The following is a 21,102-nucleotide window of genomic DNA, read 5'->3' on the forward strand; positions in this document are numbered from 1 at the left end:
TTCCTTTTGTGGTCCAGCACTCGTTGTCTTGAATAATAGCACCAGGAGTACCTTGTGAGGGAGGGCCATCAATTCGCGGTCACTTGCTGGATGCGGTGGAGACAGCTGTCAACAAGGCTTGGGCCGACATAAGCAATGCGACTGCGGCAGGGTCAGGTCGACAATTTTTGCAGGAAGAAAGTTAATGCAGGAGGCTTCTAGACGGCGAATAGGTGAGTATATGCGCCCCAAATCCAACCAGTCCCGGTCCCTATGTGACCATTGTCTCTTCTTTCGATATTATGAGCTGCCACAGATGGGCGTTCGCACATCCAGGAAAAATTGATATGCTAAGAAAAACTTTGTCGTAAGCATTCAAAGTCATCTGCAAGCTCGTTTGTGCTAATATTCACCATATGGTGCCTGTAGTGCGATTGTTTCCAGCGCATGACATACGCAAGCAGTCCTCGTTTGCAAGAGGCCCGTATGTGCGTCTTCCACCTCGGACCAGACGCGTATAATGCGTTTCATTTCTCACAAAGGAAAGCATTGTGACGAACTGGACTAGGTCGTCAGTCCACCGTCGCTGCCGACAATCAAGCTACCGATCCTTCTCGAATACTAGAGGGCCGGCTGGCCTAGTCGAGCTCCATACTCGACTCGCCGATGATGAGGCAGCACCTCGGGCCCGACTTCAGAAACATGAGCGCATGAGCTCCCAATTCATTGGAAGACAGATCCGACGAATGAGACAGCGGGTACTGGGCCGTCGGCATGGGTAAGCGCCATTACTGGCTGAAGCGTGTTACACGTCTGGGCTTTGGCAAGAAGGCCGGAACTCGAGGCCACAATTTACTAGCATAGAACGCCGTCGGCGGCAGTACTTGTCAATAAAGATAGCGCAGCGGCGCTCGGATCGAAAGGCGAGAGCTCCGTCGCACTCTGCTGTAAGAATGGACAGGTTCTGGCCGCGGGTCGACGAAACGCTGCAATACGTATTGGAAGCTGTCGCCGCTGTTGAACAACTCCCAGATGGCCGTACAATCTCCACCAGTCGAGTCATAGCAAGCATGAAACTACCAACGTGCGCGTGGCCGTATGGACTATGGCGCCGATGCTGTGCAATACTGTTACACAGTTCGCGCTAGGCGATGCACAAACAACGATGTCGATTGGCAGCATCACAGTATGAGTTAGAATGAGCCGCCGACCGTTGCCAAATGCAGGCTCGGAGCAGACGGCCACCTGCGGCTGATACGTGAAGGAGCGAGTCATCGTCGTACCACATGCAATGCAAATAACGGCATCGTGCCATGCTGCAGCATTCGCGCACCGAGGATGACTTGATCCGAACGGCTATGCGCGGACTCATCGACAACGTTCGAGGAGGCGTGTCTACGCTGTTATTCATAGCATCGACTTGATGATTGCCCTGGCTTGGAATTGTCTGGGGGCTGGCCAGGGTCGAGACGGACCATGACGCGCGCGCCAATCGCCGCCCCATCTGATTATCGGTCGCATATATATGCGTCGCTCCTCCTTTCTCTCCTCCTCACCATCTCCCGTCTGCCCCCGTCCCATCCAACCACAACACTCGTCCATCATGCCAGTAAGTGTCCTAGTGCTCCATCGAGCGTCGTGAGCGATCACTGACGGTGTCTTCAGGTCAAGGTCGGAATCAACGGGTAGGTGCAGCAGCGCCGTCGGCCTATTCGGCTTTTCTGATTTTCTCCCCGCACTTGTCCCCGCCCCCGCCTCGCTGCAGTTTCGGTGAGCACAGGCATCGTGCAGGTGGGGTAGAATGCGTCGCGCTGACCCTTCCCTTCCCGCTCAGGTCGTATCGGCCGTATCGTCCTTCGTAATGCCCTCCTCCACGGAGACATCGATGTCGTCGCCGTGAACGAGTGAGCGATACGTAATCTGCTTTGGCGAATACGTGCTGATCGCATGCCAGTCCTTTCCTCGACCTCGACTACATGGCCTACATGTTCAAGTATGACTCGGTCCATGGCCGCTTCAAGGGCACCGTTGAGACCAAAGACGGAAAGCTCTACGTCGACGGCAAGGCCATCCACGTCTACGTTGAGAAGGATCCCGCCAACATCCCTTGGGGGTCCGTCGGTGCCGAGTACATTGTTGAGTCGACAGGCGTGTTCACCACGACCGAGAAGGCATCTGCCCACCTCAAGGGTGGTGCCAAGAAGGTCGTTATCACGGCGCCCTCGGCAGATGCGCCCATGTTTGTCTGCGGTGTCAACCTCGACGCGTACGATCCCAAATACAAAGTCATTTCGAATGCGAGCTGCACCACCAACTGCCTTGCGCCGCTCGTCAAGGTCATTCACGACAAGTTCGGCATTATCGAGGGTCTCATGACGACCGTGCACTCCACGACCGCGACCCAGAAGACCGTCGACGGCCCCAGCCACAAGGATTGGCGCGGCGGCCGTGCAGTCGGCAACAACATCATCCCCTCGTCCACTGGTGCTGCCAAGGCCGTCGGCAAAGTAATTCCTTCGCTCAACGGCAAGCTCACGTAGGTCGCATCTTGTACTCCGCCTTGCTTTCGCTTACAATGCACCTCAGCGGTCTCGCGTTCCGTGTGCCGACAATTGATGTCTCGGTCGTGGATCTCGTCGTCCGCCTTGAGAAGGGTGCAACATATGACGAGATCAAGGCTGCCATTCAGGAGGCTGCTGCGGGCCCGATGAAGGGTATCATGGCATACACCGACGAGAAAGTTGTCAGCACCGACTTCACGGGTAACGACGCGAGCAGTATCTTCGACGCTGACGCCGGCATTCCACTTAACAAGCACTTTGTCAAGCTCATCGCTTGGTACGACAACGAGTGGGGTTACTCGAAGCGTGTCTGCGACCTGCTCGCGTACGCGGCGAAGAAGGATGGCGCGTACTAGACAGGAGGCGTAGAGATGTCGGACGTGTGAAGGAAGAAGTCTGTAGTACTGTAATGTCTGAAGCCAAATAGAATGTGCACGATATCCGCCTTCCCTCCTACCGTGCAGGCTTAGTTGTACTACCGGGTTCCATACGGTCGTGGCCCTCGCAGTTGCATTCACGACTTTTGCAGGCGTCCACCCGAAACACGCAGAACAATGTGGTGGATGTCGTGTTTACGAGAATGGTCGCTTACAATGAATGCAAAGGGATCATTTAATGGACGTCCGTAGTGGCTAATCATGAATCAGCGCTCAGCATTAGCTATTTCGCCACACCATACATTTTTGCTAAAGGTGAAGGACCAAAACCTTTTCGATAAATGACATCATCCACGCGCGACGCGTCGATCACGTGACAAGCGCGTCTCGCTTCGCCACTTGGTGAGCGCTCATACAAGCGCGCGAGACTGTCCACTCGAACCGCCTCGCAAAGCAGCCCACACGATGCCGGACGACTTTTCCGTCGCGAAAAGCCGCGCGAAACGCGTTGAACGCATTCAATCCCGCTTTCGGGACAGAGGAGGGTAAGTGGCCGTCGCTCCGAGCGGTCTCGCGCGCCTGACGCACAGCAGGGTGTTCGTGCCGGAGACGCATAACCCGCTCCTCGACAAGCTCCTCGCGCGTGGCGTGAACGGAGAGTCGCCGACAAAGGCTCAGAGGCGCAAGAGCATACTTCAGGGATCACCGGTTTCGCGTCGCAAGAGTGTATATCGTGGCCACGATAGGGATGATGGTGTCGATGGAGGGGCAGAGATGACTTTGAACAAGGTGGTGGCGAAACCTCGGAAGAGCATAGGTGCAGGAAAAGCGCCTCCAAAGCCTCGAAAGAGCATACGCACAGAGAAGGCAGCTTTGAAGCCTCGGAAGAGTGTAGGTGCTCTGAAGCCTCGGAAGAGTGCTGGCCAAGCGAAGAAGTCTATTGATGCCGTCGAGACTGGGGAGACCACACGAGACATGGTTGAAGAAAAGGCGGGCCGACGGAAATCAATAGCAGGTTCTGTATGATCGCTCTAGCGCGGGAAAGCTTACACTAACACGATAATTCCAGCAACTGACAAGAAGCGCAGCACCAAAGTGAACGGTCAGCCTGAAGTCGAAGACGTGGACAAAATAACAGGAGGTGAGAAGATGCCAAGTACATCCACACATCATCTCTCTCGGCATCCTCATGCAGTGCCTACGGAACCTCAAGAGAAGGCCAAAGGCTCTCGGACTGCTACGACTGGCAAGAAAGAATCCTCCATAGCAACTGTGCAGCATGCGAAAGGTACTAGCATCGCTCACTAACGTCAAATTCACGTGAATTACTGACAGCATTTACAGACAGCACCAAGCCGCTTTCCAACAAGAAAGTTGCGAAGCCACGGTCTCAAACTGCCCGTGACCACGCTCCGTTACCATCTACGCAACCGGCAGCACCTAAGCACAAGCCGGCCGATGCCGCAGCTGCAAAGCCACAATCTCGAAGAGCTATTGACGACGCTCCACTTTCACCAGTTGCATCGACACGGCCCAAGCGCAAGCCTGCCAACGCCACAGTCAGCACTTCAAGAGTGATGCTGGAGCGTTCTCACGAGGAATTAGCCCCCTTGGAAGCGATACCCAGCAGCGATAGCGACACCCCGCTCATGTATATGATACAAAGTGCGCAATGGCATGAAAAGAAGCGAAAAGCAGCAGAATCCGCTCCAGGTTGGCGCATATGCTGGATGAATAAGAGATGATGTTACTGATGACTACTGTAGAACCGCCTCGGAAACGTCTACGAGACACTAACGATGACAATATGACCGGAAAGCATTCAAAGAGCGAGCGGACTACCGAGCGCAAGGGTAGCAGATCGAAAGCTCACAACTCCAAGGCTGGCGGCAAGCTTCGCGCTAGTCAAACCCCTTTGCATAGCACGATGGACAGCATGGAAATAGATGAGCCCAAGGAGATAGATGAGTTGCGCTCAAAGAATGAGAGGATGACCGACAGGCCACGAAGACGACGGAGTCTCCCTCAACTACCTAACTCAGACGATGAGGAAATGCTCGCAGGATCATCCAACAGGAGCACTGCGGCACAGCGACCAAGAGGGGCGGCGGTCAAGAAGCGGCGTAGAGAAGAAAAGGAAGACGAAGCTCTGATGGAGGCCGTACAACGCGACGAAGAGGAGGACGAAGCAGCCGTCCCGCCGCGCAAACGACCTAAGGTTCCTCGCACTACCGCCAAGAAAGCCTCACGTCCAGCTGAGGCTCTGGTAGACATACCAAGAGGCAACGGTGGGTCTAAGCGACCAACCAGCAAGAGCGACGGTGCAAAACCCGCATCTGGATCCTCTTCTAAGAAGACGTCGCAAACGCGCGCGGCGCACAAGAGCAATGTCAAGACTGCTAAGTGGGTGAGCGTCCTCTCTCTACTCAAGCTCTGCTCAGTCATGGCATCGTAGGCGTTCGGACGGCAAGGAGAACCGCCCTCCAGCGGCGGCACAGAAGGCGGTGCGCAAGCTCAGGCCGAAGCCCAGGGTGAGTTGGGATAGTGCTGATGCTGCAATCGTCTGACGGAGAGCAATAGCCGAGGTTGTCGATGTTCCCTGCTCCGCCACCCGTTGTCGATGCTGATGACGACCCCATTGACTTCCTCTCATGATTGGTCCGAGTAGAGATGTTACTCATATCAATAGAGACTTTCCGCAATGACCTCAATCCGGACTTGCATGTGTATTCCTAGCTATGTATTGCAGTAGTTGTTGTGTTATCGCGCAAGTGATGGAGGAACAAGCTCAATGTAGTTCGTGTTCGACATCTCGCATGCGTATTCGCACAGACTGTATGATTCAAGGTGCGATGACGCTGCACATGCTTGATCGCCTCTATGTTACACGACTCCTGATGCAGCAGGAACAACAGCATCCTCGTCCCGTCCTGCATAGGGCGAGCCTGAGCAACCAGAACACAACCGCGCAACATTCAGCCCACACACCTTCCAAGAACTTCTGCATAAATGTGCGCGGTGGTCTCGACTTGTCTTCGAGGAGGATGCCCATGACATGATCGGGCTGCTTCCAGACGTTCATCGTCTCCTGGTACTCCTGCCTGCCCTTGAGGATGAGCACGTCGATGACGCGTTTATCCGTGACATAGCGGTTCTGCTCGAACTTTTTGCGGATGCAATGGCGGAAGTATTGTGGAGTGACCGACATCGAATACACTGAGACGATATCTGGTACCTGCGGGAAGGGATCAATGGGGTAGGCGAGGTGGAGCAGAGGTGCGTACCCCGCGGTACCAGTCTCTGTAGAGCTGGATGACCCGTCTGCGCGCCTCCTCTGGGCTGGCGGAGATGTGGGTCGTCCGGGCGAGGCGAGAAGGGATGGTGGTCATGGCAGAGAGCGTCGAGTAGGTGAACGCGAGGCGGGCCACCGAGCGTGTCACTCCGCGTCCTTCCGCAAAAGGCAACCTCTGTGTTTACTCATGTGATCCATAATATTCCTTGCAGCAGCGCTCGTTTGTCCCTCCCTGCTCTCTATCGCCCATCTTCCCTAATCGTACACAGTAATCGCAATGGCTCGCGGCGGATACAAGCTGAAACGCGGCGGTGGAAGAAAGTATGCATTATATAGTGGAAATCGTAGAAGAGAACGATGCTAATGATCTGTTCGCGATTGGCAGCTTCAGGTGCGCCACAGGCGGGTAGTTTGACTCATTGAGCATTGACCAGACTGCACTCGCAGCAAACACCTCGTTCTCGATGAGAATGGAACTGCCGTAGCTGTCGATCGATGGTAGGTTTATATCCTTTGCTTGCATCACTGACAAAACGCTCATCCTCCGACCAGGGGCGCTCGCGAGAAGCGAGAGAGCGACAACGACTCGGAAGAGGAAGAAGAGTCTGAAGAGGAGACTGACGAAGAGTCGGATGAAGCCCCTGTTACGGGCAGCAGCGCCCAGCAGCCCGAGCTGTCGCGCGTCGAACGGAAAGAGATCAAGAAGAAGAAGGCGCTGGCGAAGCAGAAGCAGGAGGAGGAGTCAGATGAGGACGAAGAAGGCCGGGATCCTCTGCTCGCGAATCCCAACATTGCTACTAAGAAGATGAACATCGCGGACCTCGATGCGCCCCGCGAGCTGTCGCGTCGCGAGAGGTAAACCTTTCCTGTTTATGGGACATCTTTACATTGCTAACGTTGTGTTTAGAGACGAGAAGGAGAAAAAGGAGGCGAAGGAACGATATTGGAAGGTAAGCCGTCCGCCCTGCCAGCGTCGATGCGCCATTTCATATGTTCATGCCCTGCTATCTGCAGCTTCATGAACAAGGCAAGACCGATCAGGCAAAGGCCGACCTCGCACGCCTCGCGAAGATCCGTGCCGAGCGCGATGCCGCGCAAGCGAAACGGAAGGCAGAGACTGAAGGTAAGGAAATGGTTTCCTCGTGCCTCATCTTACCATAGCTCACTCTCTTCTGTACCTTCAGCGAAAGGGGCAGAAGTAGAAGCGAAGAGGAAAGAGGCGGCGGCAAGAGGAAAGCGCATATAGCGACCGAGTTCATTTCTGTCGTTATTTCTATACATCTAAACGGAAATGCTATGTCGCGCACGCATTGGTGCAATACCATAATTCAGTCCTCAAAGAATGAACGATATGCGACGATGCTGTGCATGTCTGCTAGCAAATGGTCAACCGCGGCATCACACTTACAACAGCAAGGGTGGTAAGGGAACCTTGGACGTGAGCTTGTCTGTTTGAACATTTCAGGCGTGTGAGACCAAGGTGTCCCGCATGCGCATGAGCCCTGTCAACCGCGAGAGACCCTCACGGAACCGTCCTGGGATGGCGCAGAGATGCTCGAATTCATTATTGTGCGCAGGGTGACAGAAAACTTGATATACTGAGCCCTATATTGGGATTCTGTTGATATATTTCCACTCATGCATACGAACTTCTACCTAGATCTATGTACGAACGCGTAACGCAGCTCTCTAAACTTTTTCAATCTCATGATACTCCTGTCCATATCCTTATCCGTCGGCATATGACTCGGGCCGACCCACTCGCATAACCAATCCATCAGCCGCTCATACTGACTCTTCCCGCTCAACACATGCTCGAAGAGCGGCGGGTCCATCCCAACCTCCGCCCAGTACACGAGCACCGTCGCGACTGTCCTTTGAGACGGCTTCACGTTCAGCCGGCGCATCCAAGCGAGCACAAGCGGGATGTGTGGGATAAGCGACTCGGCCGCAAGCAGCTCAATGTATGCGCGGAAAAACACATCGTTGGGAATGATCTGGGAGAATACCGATGGGACATTGGAGGGGGGAGCAGGCGAGGTGGAGTTGGTGTTCTCTTCGGCGACGGAGACCTCGCGCCCCATCACCGTGCGGTAAAAGTCTGTAACGGGGAAGAACGCGCAGAAATCGCCTGACGGGCGCGTCGCGTATATGGGGCTCTTGACCTCGCGCAACTCTGGCCAGCTCTCCATCATGATTTCGTTCACGATCTTCAGCGTGACTTGCCCCGCGCGCTCACCATTCCACACGCCCGTGCTTGGCCTATTCGAGTATATCATATTCAGGATCTGTGCCCCGCGCGCAGAAAATGTCTTGCTTCCCGGTGGGGGCTTGAGCAGCCGTCCGAGGCCCATCTCGACGAGCACGCCGCGGATGGACGGGTTGCACTTGCCTGCGAGACGCGCAGTCCTGAGCAGGATGGTGAGCGTGTAGTGATCCGGGCGCACATCGAACAGTGGCTCCAGTTGCTCCCAGAGCACGAAGATGGTATCATACCGCCCCGTCCGCTGCAGGCAACGCATCAAGACGTTGATGCTTTGCGTGTCGAGGCGTGTGCGCGGATTCAAGCCAGATTGAGACACGTCTAGCGCATTGGTGGTGGATCCTAGAGATTGAGTACTTTGCTTCCGTTCGGAGATTGACAGTAGTAATTTAACGGCCTCGGATGCCCGGCCACCCATAACCAGTGCCTCGACGCCGGCGCTGACCGTGAACCTGTTCATAGCAGCTGTGTTATTTTTGATTCTATCCCAGATGCGCAAGGCGTTGACGTAGTCATTCCGCACAATGAGAGCACGCATGGAGAATACAATGAAGAGCATCTCGCGATGCAGGAGAGGATGTTGTGACTGAGCTTGGTGGAGCATGGGAAGGATGTTCTCCGAGCGCATCTTCCGGTCCCGCGCCGCCACGAGCAGAGAATTTCGCCATACAACGTGAGTGGACATGATGTTGCCTGCACGACGGTGAGGGACAGGCGAGGCGTCATTTCTTCCCGTCTCTTCCGCTGCAGAGTGCGATGAAGGAGTGCCATCACGACTGGAAGCGGAGCTGCGTTGCTTATGTTCTTTTGATCTGGCAGGCAGTGCATCCTGCGGCGAAGACTTTTTCTGAAGGTACTGGAGTAGCTCGTCCACGGAGTGGAACCCGAGCAGGTATCGCGCTTCGGACTTGATCGTCGTGGGGCCCGGCTTGATGAATAAGCGCGACACCTTACGCGAAGACGGAGGCACACGAAATCCTGACGGCAGGTGGACGTTGAGGAGCGACAGGCACCGCCGTGCATCCGAGCGTCGTTTCGCATACTCGAATACCCTGAGGAGACGCGTAAGATGTTGCACCGTCGGCTCGAAGTCATGCCGCACAATCCGTCGCATGAGCACGCGTCCGAGGATGGTCGTAACGAACGCGCTTCCGAGGAGCGCGCTGACGGTCGCCTGGTTCAGGCGCAGATTGTGCTTGTCCATCGCCCTAATGATAGCGCAGGCTGGGATACTGACCTCCTTACTGGCGGACGCGTACGCAAGCATCTGCAACATCGCCCAGAACTCGTGCTCATGCGGCGGAACATGCTCGTAGAAGTCCAAAAAGGCAGCTACGACGCGCCTCAGAGGAACAAACAGCGAGTGCTCAGCAAGCCAGCAGGCAGTAATGATGAACAGCATGGGCTGCATGTGAATGGGCGTGGAGGGGAAATGATGATATGCCAAAGCTAGGGCCTGCAGGGCATCTTCCTCGGTTGCAACTTGAGAACAGAGCAAGTGGAAGACAAGCCAAGTGGGGAGAGTCTTTGACGAGCTCGGTGTCGGAACGCTCGGATGTCGCGTCAAGTCTAGCGCGGGGATGACGATATCTTTGTCTGCGATGAATTCCATCGAGGCATTCCAGTTAGCAGCCATAACGAGCGGGCGCCATCGTTTCATCTGATTAACATGTATCCCAGACCGATTGAGAGTGTAGACGGGGAGAAAACCCGCTGGAAACCTCGCGAGCCAGTTGAGCGAGTCGAAGAGGGGATCGTCGCATTTTCTGCCATAGTATCGAGAGACGCGGTATAACCTCGTCATCAATCCCGCATGGCGACTGGTCGTGGCGGGTGTATATGGTTGCAAAGATTTTGTCTTTTCCGCAACAACGGAGAATGCGCGAAACGGACTCTTCGTCGGTGCACGAACAAATCCGTTCACCCACATTCATCTGCAGGGCAGCGTCTGAGTTGCATTCCAACAGCGAACAGCCTGCTACCCACCGGCAAAACTGCACTGACCGAGGGAGAGCATGAAGTCGGCTGCAAAAAGGCGATCGCAGCAGCGTCAAGGACGGCGCGGGTATCGGCAGCAGCTCTGCTCATTGAGGAGAGGCATGGTTTGACTGTCGCCACAGAGCAAACAACGCCAAATACACAGGCGCTGATGGCAACCTCAGCCGGAAACTCGGCCTTTGACCTGCTCGTGGTCTGCGCCTTTCGCTCCGCCATTATCGACGACGGCGACTGCTGGCACCAATTATGCCACGCATCCTCTTTGTGAGTGGTTTTCACCCCGCGACTCGTGCCCGCGACCTTGCCTACGAGTTTGAACGGTGAGTCCTACCTTGTCGAGCTCGACGGAACTCGCTCAATGCCTCATGCCGCGCAGTTACGGGCCCCTCATCCGCTGCGACGTTCCTGCTCCCCGCAACCCGCACGCCAACTCAAACCCGTGAGTGCACTTTCTTGACCTGTCGTCTTTTCTCTAGTCGAATGGCCTCGAACGTCCGTTGTCCCGTGCGAGTGCCCGCCGAGCGCCCGTCCCCGCTGTCGCATGCCGAGGCAAAGTAACGAACGAAGCCTGCGCTGGCCCGCGAAGCATCGTCGCGATGCTCACGACCCACAATGCCGTTCGATCGTTCGATGTCACGCGTCTCGCCCCAGAACATCACTCGCTCAACGTGCCCTCTCGAACCCCCCTCGCAGTTACGCCTTTGTCGAATTCCGAGACCAGCGCGATGCCGAAGACGCCTACTACGATATGTAAGCCTGCACGTTCATGCTGCGCTGTTGCTGCTGACATGTGGCGTGCAGGCATGGGAGGAGCTTCGAGGGATATCGCTTGAGCATTCAAGTGAGGTTTCATCCTAGCTAACAGCTAATACGGCGCTGACAATAGCGGCTCAATCATAGTGGGCTAAGAATCCTCCATCGTCCATTTGGCGTTATGACAGGAGGTCGCCTCCTCCACGTCGTGACAGGGACCGCTCTCGCAGCCCTCGTCGCCGCAGTGACCGGGACCGGGACCGGGACCGTGAGCGCGAGAGGGAGCGCGACCGGGATGACCGCGACAAGGACAGAGATGCTGACAGGGATAAAGACAGGCGCAGACGTAGCCGAACTCCCGAGAGGCGCAGGAGCCCTACGCCCGAAAAGAGAGACCGAGCAAAGACACCTCTCGCTGAAGAGGAGCCGAAAATGGAAGAGGACCGAGCTCAGACTCCTCCGTACGAGCAGTAGACTTTCCTTGTCCCGAACGTTGAACGCTTGCCCTCCTAAAGATGCATTTCGACTCATATGGAAGACCGGTTTTCGTCTAGTTGTCTTAGCCTGTACATAGCATAGTGCCGAATATGTGATCGAAAAGACATATCATTAGCGAGGTTTTATCCGCCGCCGTCGTCCGCAAAATCAGCGACGCCATGTACGAGAACTTGTTTTCGTTGAGAATATTGGCGCTCAGTTGTTTCCCTGATGATTGTGGCTGAGGCGCTGCAAGGTGCTTGGACTGGATCTAAATCATGAATCCGTCGACCCGGATCCCCACAGTTGATGACTTGAGGGTACGAATATCGCGCAGGCCATCCTGAACGTTGCTGAACACACTCTAGGTCAAGCTGTGCTTCATCTGCAGGGAGGAAGAGCGTTTTGACAGTATGGGTCCTTCAAATGAGACGGTGTGCCGAGCTAGACACTGCTTTGCTAGATCCTCAAGAGCCCCGCCGGGCATGGGTCCATCCCTGCAACTGCACGCTCGTTGCGCACGAGTCGTGTCTCCTCCAGTGGATCAAGGCCGCCCAGCAGGATCCGGCGCGTGCGAGGAATGCCCTGAAGTGCCCACAATGTGGCGCCACATACGAGCTTGAAAGCGATAACCCGTTCATCCTACGGCTGCTTGACCATGTCAATGCGAGCTTGTCTGTCGCAGGAAAGGTTGTCAGTGCGGCGGGGCTGGCGGGAATCATCGTGTCCTTTGGATTCGGTGCGGTGCACGGCGAATGTCTGATGGTGCATTCACTCATGCTGAGTTATCCGAGCAGGAATCTACATCATTTGTACCTCATACGGTGCCTATGCCATTCAGGAATTTCTGGGCAAGGAGATGTGCGTAGGTATCTTGTGTGTGCATACAGCTAACGGACTCGGTGCAGGTACAACATCCTGCTCACCGACGACCCGAGCAACTGGCCATGGCATGCCTACATGGACCTGCCCCTCATCCCTTTCAGCCTTATCTTCTCCCGAACACGCTTTTTCGACAGCCTCCCCTTCGTCCCTCTCCTCCTTGCATGGCCGTCCTCCGCGCCCGTCGCCTCCACAACAGGCGTCATCGCCGCGCGCTGGGCTCCTGCCGTACGCGCACCGCCCGCTCCTTCACATGTAATTTTCACATGGCCGCCGTCGCCCATTGTCGTCACGATGCTCTTCCCTATCCTCACTGCGTTCTACCGGCGCGCATACTCACGTATAAAACATCAGATCATGGGAACACAGCCAGGCATGCGCCCTGCACTGCGCGAGGTCGTCTGGGACTTTGGCGGCGACGGACCCGTCCCGCTGCGGGCGCGCATCGGCGTGAATGTCGAACCCGCCGATCATCGGCGACCGCAAGGCGGGGAGCAGGCGCAGGGCGAGGAGGAGCCGGACGACCCTGGACACGTCGCAGAGCGGACGCTGCGCGTGACGAATGCCTCCCTGGGACGGTTCATTGGCGGCGCGCTTATGATGCCCGCTATCGCGAATTATATGGGTGCGATACTGTACCGGCTGTCGAAGCACTTCCAGCTCCTGCGCCGGTTCTTGGCCGTGCGTCCACCGTTGCAGGGACCGGTTCCCCCGCCGGTCGATGCGTGGGTCGATAGTCAAACCTTCAGCAAAATGGGGTACCTCAAGCAGATTGGGCTAGGGATGCGGACGGCGTTGGACCTCATATGCGGAGGAACGAGATCCTGGCAAGAGTGTGACCCCGTCTGGTGAGTGTCCGTCAGCACCTGCATCCTCTGATGTTGACATGTCATGTACAGGTGGAGAAACTCCATCGGACTTGGTATTTTCTTGGTGGTAAGACTTGATCTCAGTCCGGCATTATATTCCTGTTCATATCTCTTGCTGCAGGCCAAAGATTGTGTGAAGCTAATGCACCTATATCTGGCCAAGCGCGAGCTGGAGACACGACGCATCAAGAGCCGCTCATTTGCCGGGGTGGATATGCGAGAGCTTGATCTAGTACAGCGTCCCGATACTCCATCAACATGATCCTTGAGTTTGAGTTCGATGTTTCATGTATTTTTGGCATCCTTGTTTATACAACTCACGCCAAACTCTAGCTGGTGTACACCCGGACTGGGCTTAAAAGTCGACATACAGCGGAAGGAGATGGCATCAGAGTAACAGTCTAACGCTACATTGTGCAAAGCAACGGATGTGCTAAGATAGGGGTCAACTAGTGAAAGAGTATACAATGTATGTATATGTTTAGTCAACTTCGAGCACCGTTCCGCGCTGCACGCTACCCCAACCTGGAGCCCGAAGATTTAGATATCCGCAGATGACAATGGTAAGACAGATGCTGCTTACCGACTAACCGCCAATGCTTCTCGATTCGACGAGAAAGTGCGACCTTCTCACCAACCTCTGTACACGCTGGCGATGTCAGTTGGATCTTGGCCAGGTCCGCTTTGACGCTCAAAACGCGCCCGCCGGTGGACGTCGAGCCGATGTTGATGAGGAGCAACTCTCCCTTGACGAGCTTCGATACTTTCGTCTGCTTTTTGTCCTCCGTCTTCACTCCGAGTAATCGTCGCAGCAGGAAGAGGCTGATCTCCAGTTCTATGGGCGCACCAACCGTTCTTAGAACCGGAGCCAATACGGACGCACGAACTACATACCGCTGTAAATATTCGGCAGTTTGCCAACAGCTCCGAGCACTTGCCCAACCAGACGATCCGCCCGGCAGAGTGTCGGGTCAATCCGCGTACCGACACCAATTAGGCCACCGGGGACTGCGAACTGCAGGTGGTTGCTCTCCGCATGCAGTGAGACGATGCGGCTGAAGATGGGCTTGCACCTATTCCTGCCTTGAGCATCCTTGGTGACGATACCTGGCCTAATCTCAACCTCCTGTCCGAGACGCAGAGTACCAGTGAGAATTGAGCCGCCTGCAACACCGCCCTTGAGCTCGTCGACCTCCGCGCCAGGCCTGTTGACGTCGAAGGAGCGGATGACGATCAACTTCGGGTCCGCGGTAAAGTCGCGCACGGGAATGGGGATCCGCTTGACGATGTACTCGTTGACTGCATCGATGTTGTACTTGAGCTGTGCGGAGATAGGAACGATAGGCGAGGACTCAGCGACGGTGCCTGTGCGAGAATTATGAGATATTGGTGCAAAATGAAATTACTGGCACGGCGCACCCTTCACGAATGCAACGATGCTCTTTTGGTGCTCGATCGCCTGTGCTTCCTTGATCAGGTCCACCTTGTTTTGCAGGATGATGATGTTCTCGAGCTTCATGATCTCTACGGCTGCAAGGTGTTCTGAGGTCTGCGGCTGTGGGCACGTCTCGTTGCCCGCAATAAGGAGCAGCGCGGCGTCCATGACCGCCGCGCCGTTTAGCATGGTGGCCATGAGAATATCGTGACCGGGACAGTCGACGAAGGAGACGTGTCGAAGGAGCTTCATACGGTGATTACATCCAGGGCGCTCACAGAGAGGGTTGTCCTCCTTATCGGAGCGATATGAACGATAGCAGCCCGGACGCGGGCAGGCGGGGTTCTCACATTTGTAGATCTAGGTGGACATCATGAAGGGGAAACGCGCACGGAGGATATCACCACATACCTTCGCATTGGCATATCCCAGCTTGATTGTAATATTCCGCACCAGCTCGTTCTTGAATCGGACGGTCATAACTCCAGATATCGCTTTGACGACCGTTGATTTTCCGTGAGCGACATGGCCAATGGTTCCTGCATAAAACGACGGGTTAGTAGACAGCTGGACGCACCATAAATGAACTACGGACCAAGATTAATTGTTGCCTGAATGCGCCATCAGCAATGACGACGTACACAGCACACGATGCGTACCTGTTTTGAGATGACCTCTGGAGAGAGGGGTGTCAATGTGGATGGATCGATGCTGATCTCGGGGAAGGACTCCTCGACGTCGCTGTCCTCGCCCTCGCTGTCGGAGTCGTCGATCGGCTTCTGTACTGTCTCGTCTCCAGGCATGGTTGTCGGTAGGAGTTGAGCAGCGGAAGGGGAACAGAAAGATGGGTGGGTACGCGCGCGCACGACTCGACTTCAGGATTGAGCGTGACTGCAGGTGTGACAGATGCCCGTGATCGTCACACCATAACGACGATGCTCTTGCAACCGGCGACCAACTTGTGAGCATTCTTATGGCAGCGTTTTGCAACAAACAGCGTTTGCTCAGTACATAGCTGCGTCAACGTTGCGTAAAAATCATCAAGTGCGTTTTTGTTTCAAACTCCAGGCGTCAAGCTCAAGTCTGACGGCCGTGTTAAATGCTGTAGCGGATTCCGTGCACGGCGCCATCCGAATGCCATGGTCCACGCACGGAAGGCATGCGGGCGGAGTGACTCTGAGCCCTGGCTCAGTACACACAACGATCGGAAATGGAAAGCAGGTCAGTTCATATTCGAATCGCTGTACATATCCGCGCGCGGCAACTACACTACCTGCCTTTTTAGGTAGGTACGCATTCAATCGGGGCCACCCATACTCTCCGACACTTTCTGGGTTCACGGACAACCACACCATCCAGAAGAGCAATTTACAACGCTGCAACTAGTAAACATCCGCTACCTGTCGAGGCACAGGCACCAATGACCGTTAGATTGCTTCATGCTAAATATCGCATCAGGTGCGGAGCACCCGGATGTGCGGATACGGAGAACATAGCCATCCGACCTTTCCACATCCAACGGATCTGGTAATCCGACGCTAGAATGCTTCTAACAGCATATAAGGGCCCCAGATTCCGCCTATGCCTCTCCACTTTCCGTTCGGCCTCGCGTTGGTCATCACTTACTCTCCCTTCTTCTTCATCTTTACCTTCTGACCCTCTTCATCCGTTCTCCCCACTCTTTTCTCAACATGTACACTCGCGCATCTCGTAACGACTCCCAGGGTGCTGATTTCCAGCAACCAGAACCCTCGTACTTTTCGTCCAGATCGAAGAGCCCATACTCCTCGGCAGCCACGACTCCCCAACGTTCGCGCGTTACCACCCCAAGTGGTGATGTGGACGAGCAATCGCAGCTTCTGACCCCTAGTGGAAGACCGAAATTTTTCAGGTTCTCAAGCAAGACCAAGGTCCCTTCACTTGCAAAGGTACGCCAGTCGTTCTGTTTGTACTTTAATACGTATTCATGTAGCCAAATGCAGCCTGCTTCGCAAGACAAGGGTAAAAGTAAGCTACAAGTGAGGTGGCGAGGTGGCGATCGCAGATTGAATAGCAGCGACTCGACGTATGCGAATGATTCTGCATCCGAGACAGAAATTGCAGTTCCTCTTGCCAAAGATTACATTTCGACAGCGGTCGACCTCTCTCCCACGGAATCCATATCCAGCAACGACAAAAAACTTGACTCCAAAAATCCCGAAACCACCTTTGACGACTCTCCGATTTTGCCATCCATTGAGGACATCGCTGCGGATGACGATGATGTACCCATCAAATCCACCGCGGACGTTCACGATGAAGAAGCCGTCCGTCGCCCAGTCATCACGCAGGACTTTGCGATGCCTACTTCCGGCGCGCATGCCATACCTCTCCCGCCGCTGTCACGCCAGTCGAGCGCGAAGTGGGCCGACCGCCTCCGACAGCGCTCGTCTGCTAGCCCGCTGCCGCGCACCTCATCCACCTCATGCATTACGTCTGTTGCGCTTCCTACTCTTGCGGTGCCTCAGCCTGTCAAGGCGAGCACGCTGGCCAGGTCCAACAGCGCATTCTCCTCAACCCCCGATCTCCGTCGCAGTTTTAGCACCTCGTTGCGCAGCCAGAGCCAGAGCCGACCAGCTAGCAGGAACCTCGACGAGGCGATCGACTTTGACCGCATTCGCTCGCCGGCGCCCCTCTCTCGGTCCGTGTCGGTCGTCGACCTCCACAATCCATTTAGCGACAGCAGAGAAATTCTCGTTGAGCAACGGGATGCGCAGCCTAACCTCCATCCGTACGTCAGCATCTCGCCGGAAGGATCGTCCCAGAGTTCAGATTCCCTCAACACTTCCGTCGATATCGAGTCCGAGTCCGACGATGAATCAGATGACGAATACGACGAAGAACTTGGCCCTCCTCCCGATGTCCCGCCCGCGCTCGAGTATGTCGATCCCGAAATAGAGTGCGTCGCGCCGAGCGCATCAACAGCTACCCTTCCGCTCGCGGAACAGCAGCTGTTAGATCAGCCCGAGGCCCAGCACCCTTGGACGACTCCGCCTTACAACATCGTCGAGCGCGAGCCACCGAGCTTCAACCGGTGGATTGCGGGATTTAAGATATCCATCAGTTTGGGCGTCGTGATTAGCTTGTTGGTAGGCTACGGACTCCGGCTCAAAATTGTTCGCGTCGGTCCGTGGAGTTTTGGAATGTACGGCCTATTGCTCGTTGTCGGTGCGTACGTTGTGCCGCCTGATCGAGTCCAATGCTGACCCCATACCGCTTTATAGATTTTATCGTTCAGACAATCGCGGCGTCGTTTAATCGCCGTAGCGTCGTTAAAGTGACGAAGGCATCGCCTATCGTGAAGGCTGTTGCAGAGCGCCTGGAGGTGCAGGATCAACTCCCGCTCACTAACCCCAAACCCCTTCCCGAGTGCAGTATCGCTGTTGTCGGCTATCGTGAGGATGAGGAAGCCTGGACGGCTGTAAGTGCCCGTGCAATCGGCCAGCGCATCAGATACTGATCCGAACCAGTGTCTCAAATCTCTGCAGGCGCAAGAGTACCCAATCAAGCACATCATCGGTGTCGTCGACGGCAATGATGGCCCTGACCTCGACATGGCGAATGCATTCGGAAAGGCGTTCCCCGAGGAGCAGCGCCTCATTTCACATCTTCCGGTGCTGCTCTCGGTGATGTACAAAGAAAAATACTGGGAGCACATGAATTCGCTTGCCCACCCGCCCCTCACGCGCTGGGAACACGTTAAGATGTGGTTCACGCAGAAGTCACGTCCCGGCCAGCAGGAGGCGCACGAGGTTGCATGGAACCACATGCTAAACTACGTGCATTCGAAGGCGACCGAGGAAAGATGGGCAGACTGGAAGGGGATTTGCTTTTCTCAGTACGTTTTGTCCTGATGTGCGATCCACTCATATTGACGACTGGTGTAGACCTCACGGCCACAAGCGCCACGCGATGTTTACGGCGTTTGTAGTCGGCGCATACGCACTTGGAACAAAGGATGCGATGTTGACCACGGACAGCGACACGTATGTGTACCCCGACGCGGTGAAGAACATGATGGCTCTGCTCTTTAGTGACAGCCGCCTGGCTGGTGTTACTGGCGACGTCCGCATCTGGAACAAGTCAGATTCGTTCCTTGCGCTCATGTCTTCTATCCGATACTGGTTTGCGTTTAACGTCGAGCGTGCTTGCCAGAGCGCGTTCGGTTGTGTTGGTTGCTTGTCTGGTCCGGTAAGTTGCAATCAGTGGTGTAATCGACACCCTTACTGATGAGGCCTGAGCAGCTCGGGCTTTATAAATGCTCAGATCTTATGTCCGTCCTCGGTCCGTGGATCTTACAAACCTTTTTGGGTAAGGAGACGACGTTCGGTGACGATCGCCACCTCACGAACCGCATCCTGTCTCTTGGGCATAAGACGGGCTACACCCAATTAGCTATGTGCGACAGTGACACGCCGGCTGGCTACGTGCGTTGGGTCAAACAACAGACTCGGTGGTCAAAGAGTTTCTTCCGCGAGGCGTACTGGTTTCCGAAGAGCTTTGCCTACCACAGATTCGTACGTCTTCGTTTTTCGTCATTCCACTGAGCCTCGACCTAACGCGTGTTCCAGTGGTTGACCGTGGAGACCACGAAGCAGTTCCTGTATCCCATGGTGCTTACGGCGACGGTCGTGAGCATGCTGTACAAGCCCTCTAGTTGGATCCGCCCGCTCATCTGGCTTGCCACAATGTTTGGTGTCGCTCTTATTAAGAGTATTTACGGAGTGATCTGCCTGCGGGATCCCCGGCAGTTCCTCTTCGGTGTTTATGGTGTTATGGTGCGTGCATTGTCGAGCATCAGTCGACTTGTGCTGACTTCGGCCAATCACAGTACTTCTTCGGCTTGCTCCCATCCAAGCTGTTCGCATGCTTCACAGTCCACATCACCAATTGGGGCACGTCTGCTCGCTCCAAGTCTGAATTCGCGCGCCCTGAGAGCTTCTTGTCTCGTACCACGCACATCGGCCATCTGGTGGTGTGGTATCTGGTTCTCACCATCGGACTGGCCTACTTTCTTGCCACCATCTTCCACCAGCCGCTGTTTTGGTTCGTCGGCATCCTGGGTGGGGTGCTCACTTTCCAGGCATACTCCGATGTCATCATTGGCGAGACCAAGTACGGGATATACATGCTGAGGAAGAAGATGAAGGAGCGCCGTGAGGCAAGAGTATCCACGGAGGACGTCGACGTGGAGAAGGTTGCTGGCAAGAAGTCATCCAAGCGCCTTGGTCTGAAGAAGCTCCGTCGCGGAAAGCGTGCGGAGAAGGAGAAGCAAGCCATATCGATTGCCCCTGTCACAGCGGAAGATGGGGCTTCTGAGGTGGCTGTTCCGGAATCGGAGACTGGCCCCGAAGTCATTCTCGGTGCCCCCGATGCCCGTGTTTCAATCGTGACACCGACTCTGGAAAATACCTCTGCAGAGCCCGCGACATCGCACACAGCACCACCGACTATCTTCATCAGTCTACCTCCGTCAGACGAAAGAGAAGATTATTTCTCGCAGGTCTTTACCGAGCCTCGCAAAGTCTCTTTGGCATCGAGTGCCACAGCCGTGGATACTGGCATATCTCGCAGGCCCTCTTTGGCACCCACAATCACGGATGTCGCTGATTCTCGTAAGGTCTCTGTGGCGTCAACCTCTACTATGGTCGATTCGGAGCTGCCAATGACGCCCGCGGAGGATCGCAAGATGGGCCTGGGCGCAATAGCATTGGCAAAGTCTATCAATGCAAGATTGGGCCGGTCAAGTGGAAACGGTGGCAAGCGGTTGACAATGATTGAGGACGTGGAAGGAGAGCTCCCATTCACACCGGGAGCAATGGTTGTGTATTGATTTACCTATATCGGACTGTCTTGATCCGTTATAATGTACTATATAGAAACGTGGATGAGAGAAAACGGAAGTATAGCCAACATCCAAACATCGTATGATTAGAGCTTCCGCTGTATTATTTTTTGCAGCAAATATGCCTCTTGGTGATGATGGTAAGTCAGCCGTTTTCCTTCTACATCGTCGATAAATGTCATCGGCGCTTCAGCCGATGCAAAGTCTCCAGGGTAACGAAGCCCCACGACCCTACCATCTCAATGAAGGAAGAAGACAGGAGTATGACTGGTATCACCCTCTAAGGAGTGAAGTTTTGGATCGGAGGCAACAGATGTACTCAAATCTGACCT

General features: G+C 55.1%; 9 protein-coding genes across 9 annotated transcripts; 6 read left to right on the forward strand and 3 right to left on the reverse strand.

Moving 5' to 3' along the window:
• Window positions 1-1,582: 1,582 nt before the first annotated feature.
• LAESUDRAFT_716310 (glyceraldehyde-3-phosphate dehydrogenase) lies at window positions 1,583-2,896 on the forward strand (the record flags this gene model as incomplete). The annotated part of the gene is made up of 6 exons (XM_040907240.1): window positions 1,583-1,588; window positions 1,645-1,664; window positions 1,745-1,749; window positions 1,814-1,883; window positions 1,934-2,515; window positions 2,566-2,896. The coding sequence occupies 6 exons, from the start codon at window positions 1,583-1,585 to the stop codon at window positions 2,894-2,896; spliced, it is 1,014 nt and encodes a 337-aa protein (XP_040761042.1).
• A 451-nt stretch (window positions 2,897-3,347) lies between these two features.
• On the forward strand, window positions 3,348-5,693 carry LAESUDRAFT_729338 (uncharacterized protein). The gene is made up of 7 exons (XM_040909617.1): window positions 3,348-3,462; window positions 3,511-3,932; window positions 3,987-4,205; window positions 4,262-4,630; window positions 4,684-5,320; window positions 5,373-5,448; window positions 5,498-5,693. The coding sequence occupies exons 1-7, from the start codon at window positions 3,383-3,385 to the stop codon at window positions 5,570-5,572; spliced, it is 1,878 nt and encodes a 625-aa protein (XP_040761043.1). The 5' UTR covers window positions 3,348-3,382; the 3' UTR covers window positions 5,573-5,693.
• LAESUDRAFT_814785 (NADH-ubiquinone oxidoreductase Complex1 subunit) lies at window positions 5,522-6,306 on the reverse strand (the record flags this gene model as incomplete). Its single annotated transcript, XM_040914625.1, has 3 exons — window positions 5,522-5,847; window positions 5,906-6,152; window positions 6,202-6,306. 3 exons carry the CDS (start codon window positions 6,304-6,306, stop codon window positions 5,801-5,803), a joined length of 399 nt encoding a protein of 132 aa, XP_040761044.1. The 3' UTR covers window positions 5,522-5,800.
• Window positions 6,307-6,424: 118 nt separating this feature from the next.
• Window positions 6,425-7,525, forward strand: LAESUDRAFT_729339 (uncharacterized protein). The gene is made up of 7 exons (XM_040909618.1): window positions 6,425-6,530; window positions 6,595-6,600; window positions 6,657-6,707; window positions 6,762-7,064; window positions 7,117-7,159; window positions 7,224-7,332; window positions 7,394-7,525. Exons 1-7 carry the CDS (start codon window positions 6,487-6,489, stop codon window positions 7,453-7,455), a joined length of 618 nt encoding a protein of 205 aa, XP_040761045.1. The 5' UTR covers window positions 6,425-6,486; the 3' UTR covers window positions 7,456-7,525.
• Window positions 7,526-7,751: 226 nt separating this feature from the next.
• On the reverse strand, window positions 7,752-10,537 carry LAESUDRAFT_373254 (uncharacterized protein). Its single transcript, XM_040902218.1, has 2 exons — window positions 10,459-10,537; window positions 7,752-10,406 (listed from the first exon to the last, which is right to left on the reverse strand). The coding sequence occupies exon 2, from the start codon at window positions 10,400-10,402 to the stop codon at window positions 7,862-7,864; it is 2,541 nt and encodes an 846-aa protein (XP_040761046.1). The 5' UTR covers window positions 10,403-10,406; window positions 10,459-10,537; the 3' UTR covers window positions 7,752-7,861.
• A 179-nt stretch (window positions 10,538-10,716) lies between these two features.
• LAESUDRAFT_704930 (RNA-binding domain-containing protein) lies at window positions 10,717-11,807 on the forward strand (the record flags this gene model as incomplete). The annotated part of the gene is made up of 5 exons (XM_040906568.1): window positions 10,717-10,790; window positions 10,847-10,909; window positions 11,164-11,220; window positions 11,272-11,311; window positions 11,371-11,807. 5 exons carry the CDS (start codon window positions 10,717-10,719, stop codon window positions 11,695-11,697), a joined length of 561 nt encoding a protein of 186 aa, XP_040761047.1. The 3' UTR covers window positions 11,698-11,807.
• A 145-nt stretch (window positions 11,808-11,952) lies between these two features.
• LAESUDRAFT_814789 (uncharacterized protein) lies at window positions 11,953-13,957 on the forward strand. Its single transcript, XM_040914626.1, has 7 exons — window positions 11,953-12,020; window positions 12,069-12,111; window positions 12,164-12,439; window positions 12,498-12,561; window positions 12,609-13,430; window positions 13,482-13,518; window positions 13,573-13,957. Exons 1-7 carry the CDS (start codon window positions 11,979-11,981, stop codon window positions 13,711-13,713), a joined length of 1,425 nt encoding a protein of 474 aa, XP_040761048.1. The 5' UTR covers window positions 11,953-11,978; the 3' UTR covers window positions 13,714-13,957.
• LAESUDRAFT_762085 (uncharacterized protein) lies at window positions 13,933-15,689 on the reverse strand (the record flags this gene model as incomplete). Its single annotated transcript, XM_040913026.1, has 7 exons — window positions 13,933-13,976; window positions 14,035-14,286; window positions 14,346-14,816; window positions 14,871-15,246; window positions 15,298-15,425; window positions 15,482-15,497; window positions 15,546-15,689. The coding sequence occupies 7 exons, from the start codon at window positions 15,687-15,689 to the stop codon at window positions 13,933-13,935; spliced, it is 1,431 nt and encodes a 476-aa protein (XP_040761049.1).
• A 591-nt stretch (window positions 15,690-16,280) lies between these two features.
• On the forward strand, window positions 16,281-20,839 carry LAESUDRAFT_373322 (glycosyltransferase family 2 protein). Its single transcript, XM_040902219.1, has 8 exons — window positions 16,281-16,814; window positions 16,869-18,093; window positions 18,150-18,346; window positions 18,396-18,763; window positions 18,813-19,116; window positions 19,170-19,442; window positions 19,497-19,703; window positions 19,757-20,839. Exons 1-8 carry the CDS (start codon window positions 16,578-16,580, stop codon window positions 20,756-20,758), a joined length of 3,813 nt encoding a protein of 1,270 aa, XP_040761050.1. The 5' UTR covers window positions 16,281-16,577; the 3' UTR covers window positions 20,759-20,839.
• Window positions 20,840-21,102: the final 263 nt, after the last annotated feature.

This window comes from Laetiporus sulphureus, assembly GCF_001632365.1.
Source record: "Laetiporus sulphureus 93-53 unplaced genomic scaffold LAESUscaffold_41, whole genome shotgun sequence".
NCBI lineage: Eukaryota > Fungi > Basidiomycota > Agaricomycetes > Polyporales > Laetiporaceae > Laetiporus > Laetiporus sulphureus.